We start from the raw sequence: 9,442 nt of genomic DNA on the forward strand, positions 1-9,442 counted from the left end.
TCTCATATTACAAGATTAAAAATAATCATAAAAATGAACTAAATTATAACTTTATTTTAAAATATCATCATTAATAACAATTTTAAAAGGAATATATATATATATATATATATATATATAACAAGATTATGCAAACATGGAGATTCACCCCATTTTGGCATAGAAATTTTTATTTTGTAAATGAGCTTTATTACAATATCATAAATCAATACTTTGACTTATCAATAGTACATGTCTAAAAAATTATAACTCATTTTATAATCAAAATATTTCATATATAATTTTATTTTATAATATTTTGTTTAATTAAATTGAAAGATAAAAAAGCACAACTAATTTTGAAATAAAACTTCTTCATTTATTTATGATTATTTCTAAAAATATTTTGTATAACTAAATATTTACTATTCACATATTAATTATTAATAATTAAATTAAATGATAAAAAACATATTTCAAATATACATATCTATACATATACATATCTATACATATAGGTATAATACCTATAAATGAACTATAAAATCTATAAAAATGAATTATAAAATCTTCCAACAGAGGGCTTCCTAATCTGAGGACTCTCAAATATTTGAAAGACACAACATCAAAAGCGAACTCTTTAAAGTTTGTATCGAACAAATTTCAAATATTTGAAAGACACAACATCAAAAGCGAACTCTTTAAAGTTTGTATCGAACAAATTTAATTTTTCCAGAAACTGTACACGTTCAACTCCCGGCGGCAATAATTCCACCTGGGGACAACCTGATAGATCTAAGCATTCAAGCCTAGAGAGATTTCCAAAGTGTTTTAGTGGAGATGGTCAAACTGGAGCAACCCTTCAAATGCAGATGTCGAAGATGTGGATTTGCCCATGAATTTGGAAGTCTCTCTAAATGTTTCCATCCACTGAGGTCGATGGCACGGAGGTCTTTCAAATTCTCAAAAGAGTCCGGAAGCATCTCCAAACTTTTGCACAGTCCCAGATTGATATATCTTAGAGATGTCAACTTCCCCAGAGAATCTGGAAGCCTCTTTAAACTTTCACCTGATACATAACTTCCCCAGAGAATCTGGAAGCCTCTTTAAACTTTCACATCCCCTGAGATCGATGCTTTGGAGATATTTCAAATCCCCTAAAGACTCAGGAAGCATCTCCAAACTTTTGCAGTCTCTCAGATTGATACTTTCGAGATCTGCGAACGCTCCCAAAAAGTCTGGAAGCCTCTTTAAACTTTCGCAACCAGTAAGGTTGATTTCTCGGACAGTCAAATAATGCGCTAAGATATCTGGAAACATCTCCAAACAAGTGAACCCACTGAGATCAACGACATCCCTGTCGAGAGGGTCGTATCTGTCGCGACGATGCTCGTATATGAAGGCTGGGGTGAGGGTGCACTTGCCACTTGGGAGATACATCAAGAAATTTGGAATCTTCTCCAATTTTTTGCATGAGTCTAGATTGATGAGTTCGAGTTTTTCCAATTTCTCAATTGAATCTGGAAGCACCCTCAAACTTTTGCACAAACTAAGATTCAAGTATCGGAGATTTGTCAAATCCCCCAAAGAATCTGGAATCATCTCCAAATTTTCACAGCCAACCAAAGCGATGTGTTGGAGATCTCTCAAATCCGACAACGGATCTGGCATCCTCGTTAGACGAGCACTTGTCACTACAATCTTTTCGAGATGCCGCAGCTTCCCAAATGATTTTGGAAACTCTAACAGTGGAGCATCAATATTCAACTGCCGCAACTCCTGAGGTGCCTGCAATGTTCACGTTTCAATAACTAAAAAGCTGATCAAATAACAATGATTCTCATTTGCAAATTACAGCATCTACGTCTACGTACCCGATGTTCGTCTTCCGGCCACAATCTTTCCAATTCCCTCCCGTTCACTTCTAAAATTCTTAAATCTTTCATTGAAAAAGAAGGCAGGCATGAGCAGCGACAGTTATTCCAGCGGAGAGATATGTGGTTGTTTGATAGCATCTTCAGCTTCAAAATCCTTTCTACAAAATCGCCTTCACCTTCAAGAATTTGCAACTTCTTGATTCGGAACTCCTTCTTACTGTTTAGTAGCTCTTCTAATTTTAGCCATTCCTCAGCGTGATCAGTATCTCTAGCTATATTGGACAGAGGGGCCATTCTAATTCCGCGCACTTCTATTGTTTCCTGTTAGTTATTTAAAATCAATAACGATTCATCATATGGTACACCGCACAGTCACTGAATAAAGAATATTGAAAGTTGTTTACACGGAAACATATAAGATTGCAGGATTGAAGCACTTACATATAAGGATTGCTCCAAGAGATCGAAAATTTCTCTGAACGTGCCGCGCCATATACGGATCGGCAAATTACTTTCTTGGGCGATCTTTCTTCCCATGAGTACGAGAAGATCATGCATCCTTATAATATTTTCTTTTTCTGTGTCCAACTCTACAAGACACTTGTCCTTTAGAGTTTTAAGACCCGCCGAACCTTGCCAACCTGAGCCATTCCAAACTTTAATCCACTTATCGCTTTCTTCTCCTATGCAAAAACAGGCAATATCCAAAAATATTTTCTTCTCCTGTTCATTGAGCGAATCATAACTAACTCTGAAGCTCTCCTGCAAATCTTTAGGAAGTTCTTGGTCAAGTATATCCAATAGGTCTTGCCAGTCAGATATGTTATTTTTCCCATGTAGCGAAGCCCCAAACACTTTCAGAGATAGTGGCAATCCACGGCAGGTCTTTAAAAAGCGATCTACAATATTATTAAATTTTGGTGGTGAATGTCGCGTTGAAAAAGCATGAAAGCAAAAAAGCTCTCGGGAGTGTTCTGTATCAAGTTCCTTTAAGTGATAAATGAAGGACTCTTCGATGTCTGCATTTCTAAGAACCTTCTTGTCCCGAGTTGTAACCAAAAGCAAGCTATTGGGGTGAAGCACATTCTTTATTGGCAAGAAGAAATCCAGTTGATCAACATTATCTATATCATCTAATACTATGAGAGAGTAACAATTGGACAGGTTCCTCTCAAGTTGTCCCAACCCTTCGGCGGAACTCTGAATTTCGATATCTATACCTTTAAGGTCTTTAATAAGTTTCCTCTGTAAAGATGGTAATGACATTTTCGCCATATCGAACAAAAAAGAGGATCCTTCGTAAATTGATCTGTTAGCATTGAAGAATTGCTTGGCCACTGTGGTTTTTCCAACTCCTCCAGATCCCACAATCCCCACAACCTTGCATGCCTGCTCGTCCTGCAAGCCCCATCCCGCAAGCCGTTCAAACTCTTCTACTTTTTGTTGGAGACCGGTTGGATGTTTTGCCACAAACAAGGGTGGTTTTGGAACCTTTTTCACAACGATTTGCACAACCTCATGCAAGAGCTCGAGTTCGCCCCTGGAAATTCATTGACAGAGAGGTGAAATAACGAGTGAGAAAAGCACCCAAGCTGTCATATATCTACCTAATCAATAAAATACCCTAGAGATTAAAGAACTTGTAACACAGATTGGGACAATGGTAGATCCTCACCCTTTAAACGCGTCCAGCTCCAAGCCGCTTATATCTGCAACATAAGAAAGAGCATTTCTCCAATTCTGAATTGTTTGGCTCTCGTATCCCCGTTTCTTTTCCAGTTCGGGCAGGGCTGCAGCGTACGGTCCAGATTTATCTTTGTCCGTCCACCGGAGATGAGCAGGCTTGACGCCGTGAAATACAGGAAGAAGGGTAGCCCCGCCGGACTTGGCGGACTGCACCATGAGGAGCAGCTCATCGAGGCACCAATTCGATTGGGCATAATTCTGAGTGAAAAGCGCCACATGAACACTCGCGCCTCGAATAGCGTCTACTAATTGCGAGGGAATGTTCTTTCCAACCTGCAATTCCGACTTGTCAAGGAAGGCTCGCACTCCACGATCAGCAAGGTTGCGATAGAGAGCGGTGGCGAAGGTGTCCTTGATATCAGGCCCACGATGGCTGATAAAAACATCGTGGGGCCGGGAGTAAGAATTTGACGCAGAGCAGGCCGAGGACGAAGCATCTGCCATTGAAATTGAAATTGAAATCTGGATGGATAAAAATAAAAAGATAAAGATGATGTGCAGGCACGGAGATAGAAGAGTGAAATTGCGTGGGAGCCGATGGGTTGGGTGTACATAAAATACTTCACAGAGGAAACCTCCACGCGCTTGAAGAAATGCGCGCATATGATGTGATGTTGGTGTCGCCAAGATGCGCATGTGATGTGATGTTGATGTCCCTCTGCGTTCCGCGTTTCTGCTGTTTACCTATTTTTTGTCCGAGGAAAGGTGTTGCGGTGTTTAAAGAGGCTACCATTTAATTTTATCTGGATTCGGAAATGAATTTAGTACCATTAATTTTTTTAATAGTATTTAAAATTTTGAAGTAGAATAGCTGTAACTCGTTTTTCCATTAGTTTTTGAGTAAAATGGACTCCTAAAATACTTCAACAACGTTGATTTCTGTTTATAATGAACACTAATATATGTGAATTGATGAGAAAACTGCTCCAAAGAACTAGAGGAATCTACCATTTGAATTGGAATTTAGATACATGGAAATAACAAAATATGATGATGTGCAAGTATCAACACAGAAGGGTGAAATTGCGAGGGAGAGGAATAACATGTTTGTTTCCGTATCATCCAAACGGAAGCTCTACACATTTGAAGAAGATGCATATTGGATCTCAATATCACTTTGTATGAGTATCTTGCATCATGCCATCATTGTGATTTGCGGAGATGCATATCTAGGTGTCAATATCACTTTACATGAGTATCTTTCATCATGCCATAATTGTGATTTGCGTTAACTTTTTCTCCTTTAGGATAATAAATACCATTTTTATCTTGTATAATTTTTTGAGTCACATAGGCTCTTTCCATGATGGTGGAAAGAAAACTGGGATAGGGTTAAAATGTGATGATAAAGATATGGCAAGAAAATTTGGTGCAATAATAGTTTAATGATTTTAGACAATTATATAATTAGTATTATTATTATCTAATTTTAAGGTTACGATTAAGTTAGACACCAAATTGGTGTATAAGACCCTATGTATAGATTGGTGTATAAGGCCCTATGTATTTGGTTGCTAAAGTCTACAAAAGGATACATACTCCAAGGCATACATATTCTACCCCCCTCTAGCTTTGAACCTATGACTTCTTAGGAGGAACCACATGCTCTTAACCATTAAGCCCACTCAAGTCACTTAATTGACATTAATATCCATCTATTCATCTTTAAATTCATATATGATGTTGAACTTAACTTTCTTTAGAAAGAAAGTAACATTGGCCTAAGCATTTTATTTAACTCATATGAAATTTTCCAAGGCCAACAAATCCATGCTTATATATATATATATATATATATATATATATATATATATATATATATCAATACTTTGCTACAAAGTCTTTGTGCAATTCACTTACAATTTTTTTTAGAGGATCATAATCATATAGAAATATATTGCAACAAATTATCTGTTGGACTATATAAGAATGGAGTGGAGAAGTAAAAAAAAATGCATAAAATCAATGGTTATCCATGGCATTAACCTTCCTTATGATTAGTAAGTACTTGGCATTGAGAGTTTAAAATGGGGCATAGGCGAGGATACAAACTAATGCAATCATGGGATGTGGCCAGGAGGTATTTCCCATTGAAAATATGGTCTTAACATTGGAAGAGTTAGGTAGTTGCAAACTAAATATGGTTATCAATCCAACTCAAACTACCCTTTGGTCCCAAGGTTGGTTGTTGGTGCAGGCATTAGGGTTGAATGGTAAGATGAGTTAAGGATGGGAGTACTTTATAACTAAATTCAAAAGAGCCCATATAAGGTTGAGTGGTGATCTCAAAGATTTCGCATGGGAAACGAATAAGACTATGAGTGATTCAATTGTGAAGCACAACTAGTATCTCTACAATCCCTCATTTATGCTAAGACCAAGTGGTGGTGGTCAAAATTGTGGAAGGTTAAGGGTCCACCTGAGAGTATATGACTCATGTGGATGATTATGAAAAATAGGGTATTGACTTGGGAATTTCTTCAAAAGAGGAACAAGATTGTCCTTGGAAGGTGTTCATTGTGTGAAACCAAAGAGAAGACTACCTTCACATTTTCTTGTCTTGCCCATTCTCGATGTAGGTTTGGAAGTATTTGAAGACTTCATTAGATTTTCAATATTCGTGGCATAAAGGGACTATGGATATTAACTTCCAAGAGTGGTTTATAAGAAGAGAGATCAATTATTTTAGGATAATTCCCTTCTTGGTCACTTGGGGAATATGTTTTGCCCACAACTCCATTTCATTTTAAGACAAACCAATCCAATATATTAAAATATTTTCCTGAGTATTGGTTATGTTATCAATTTTTAAACTTAATGTGAGTATAAAAAAGCATAGGGTTATATGGGAACACTTTCGGTGGATAGGTCGTATGCATGGAGCTTCTTCGATGGGATTTGTCGATGACCAAGGAAGAAATGTAGTTTTGGTTTTGTTATATTTCTATCATATTCTCGTTTCTTCACCATAAAGGCTTATCTAGAAAAAGAACAGCTAATGTTGGGGAATTCAAGGTATTATTTTTCCTATGGAATATGCACTTAACATAGGAATTGCTAGGCTTCATATTTTTGGGATTCAACTCTCACTAAAATTGGATGTAGGATCAACCTTATATCCATAATATACTGGTTTATCCCCATTTTCTAATTATTTGAACGAGATTTCAAGGTACTTTTAGGAGGTATATTTCAAGTATGCCTATAGGGAGCTCAATGTTCAGGATGACACCCTTTCCAAAGATGGTTTATAGTTGATAAAAAATAAAAGCATTGAACATGAATATATCACACTAGTAAATTAGAATAATTTCTAACATTTTCTAGAGGACATTACCATGAACAAATAGTAACTTCCAATGAACACGATTTGGAATGTTTATTAAATTATTTTCGTCGTACCATAAAAAAACATATCCAGTTGTCATGTGTTAAATGCAAAAAAAATGCCATGTGGTAGCTATGGAGAGATTTAGTCCACCAAACTTCCATTGAACCTGTGTGTTGCACTTGTGATGAATGTATCTAACTTTCATGTGTTCGATGAAAAAGAATATCATGTGGCAATTTCTAGATAGGTTTCAGCCGCTAAGCAATCATCACAATATCTACAAAGGCGATGGTGTAACTCTGAAGTAAAAACTTGCAGAAGTAAGGAAATTTCCGACACATTGTCCTACATCGTCTTTCGAAGTTGTGACAAGCTAGTGGGAAAATTCCACTGTAGATACCATTAGAGCCTTGAGATGCTGAGGGGGGCATTTTCAACACAACCTTGATAGTTTTTTTCTATTAGATACTCAATGGTGATAGGGTTCATCAATGTTCTTACAAGTTGAAAAAAATTGATGTTGTCTAATGAAAGATATGCTTATGATGCACTGGACACAGGGCACCTGACTGGTTTTGAGGCACATGCATTTGTGATACAAGTCCTATTGTATACCATCTTATATACTCAGTTACACCATTATTTTTTTTCTTTTCTAGCATATGGAGCTGCCCTCAATGTGTTAATCCCCTATCTAAGGTTGATAAAAATATATATTGTCAAATGGGACAAAAAAATGTTGACAATAATGAAGATTCAACCTTTGGGCCTTCAACTAAAAAAATAGTCAAAAAATATTTAATGAAGTGGAAGTCAATATCTTTCCTGCATTATTCATGGATTCCCCTAAAAGAGTTTGAGAAGGTTTTCAAGGCATACCCATGTATGTCATTATAAGAATAAACAACTTTCGTTGCCAAATTGATTCTATGAATATTTCAGAGTAGACATGGGCTCCAATTTGATCAAAGTGGACAGTTGTGGACATAATCCTTGATAGCAAGATGTCTAGATAAAACTTATCAAAAGTTATTTTGTTGAAGCATCATAGGTAGGGCATGCATTTCCTGATGGAGGGCGTACATTTCTTGAGATAAGGTGTCCATTTTATGAGGTACAGTGTGTATTTCCTTAGGTACGATGTGCATTTCTTGAGGTGGGGTGTGAATTTTGTGATGCAAAGCATGTAATTTGTGGGTGAGGACTTGAATTTCTTATGGTGAAATGCAACAATCTTTATTTTTTGGCCTGCAACCTACTTTGCATCTCATTTGTCTACATGAGTCAAAAGATACTCAGTACCATTTTGATCATAGTTTCTCTCGAGATTGTACATCTTCCAAATGTAAAGACTAATTGTACATGAGAAATACCCACATAATTTATCATTGAAAAATGCTTTTATCAAAGGTCTCGCCTTCCAATATGCACTTTTTCCATCGCGTGGTGTGAATGTTGATCTTTGGAATGATGTCATCATAAGCAAATTCAATGGAAAACATTGAAGAACAAAATTGAGGGATATGATGGCTTCAAAGTATTGTTAAAAGAAACTTTAAAGAAAATACAAAAGGCTCTTGCTAAGAATGAAGGAGAGGATATTGTGAACTAAAAAAAAATGTCCAAACAATGGAGAGATTCTTGTAATTAACATTTTTGGCTTCCATGTAGATGATATTATTCATGAAAGATAAATGTTATAACTATTGAAGTCACAACAATATATAAAATGAATTGTTATAGAGCATGTTCCTCAGCTAATACACACATAATCAATTTCTATCTAGAATTCTTTAGCAATGTACCTCCTATTTTACAAACACGATGGAAATGTCTAGAGACCATAGACCTGAGTCCAATATAGCTTTTGATGGCCCACATTCTTATTCAACGAGTTTATGAATAAAACTAGAAATGTGTATCCCTTATAATTGTATGTGCATGTGTAGTATAACTTAGCCTTATACCCTATAAAGCATTTCTAAGTTATAAATGTAAAAATACACCTTCACACATGTTTTACAACCATACACCAATGTATATGTGAACTTTTTACTAAATTATAGGCATAGTTACTTTAATATACATATTATAACATTTACAACATAACCATAAAAGTTCTACAATTTCATGTAGGTATACAAAACATAATATCAAAAAAATATTTTGGGTTCATAAAAATAGTTTTTTCCTACACCCAAACCTGCTCTTTATAAGTAATATGGATACCTAACACTTACAAGATTCATATACATCACTACAAAGGTTATTTTATGCAAACTCATTAGAGAAATTTTGAGGTCTAAAATGGGTCTCAAAATAAAGATGTACAACCAAAATCAACTTTATAAGAACCAATAGGACTCAAGAAGATGATGTCAACCATGGGGGATGATTCATCATTTTTGGAGTTAAAAAGTAAAAAGATTAAAAAATAAAAAATAAAAAAAATATTATTTTTTCAATTCGTATTTTCAACTTATCTCCCTATAGTTTTACTCAAATTTCT

General features: G+C 35.7%; 1 protein-coding gene across 1 annotated transcript; it reads right to left on the reverse strand.

Moving 5' to 3' along the window:
- Window positions 1-1,044: 1,044 nt before the first annotated feature.
- LOC149216440 (disease resistance protein Roq1-like) lies at window positions 1,045-4,079 on the reverse strand. Its single transcript, XM_089389960.1, has 4 exons — window positions 3,532-4,079; window positions 2,298-3,396; window positions 1,854-2,177; window positions 1,045-1,767 (listed from the first exon to the last, which is right to left on the reverse strand). The coding sequence occupies exons 1-4, from the start codon at window positions 4,044-4,046 to the stop codon at window positions 1,045-1,047; spliced, it is 2,661 nt and encodes an 886-aa protein (XP_089246086.1). The 5' UTR covers window positions 4,047-4,079.
- Window positions 4,080-9,442: the final 5,363 nt, after the last annotated feature.

Source organism: Pinus tabuliformis, chromosome 1_1 (assembly GCF_031772625.1).
Source record: "Pinus tabuliformis cultivar Carrire ecotype Pingquan chromosome 1_1, CPIR1, whole genome shotgun sequence".
Classification (NCBI taxonomy): domain Eukaryota; kingdom Viridiplantae; phylum Streptophyta; class Pinopsida; order Pinales; family Pinaceae; genus Pinus; species Pinus tabuliformis.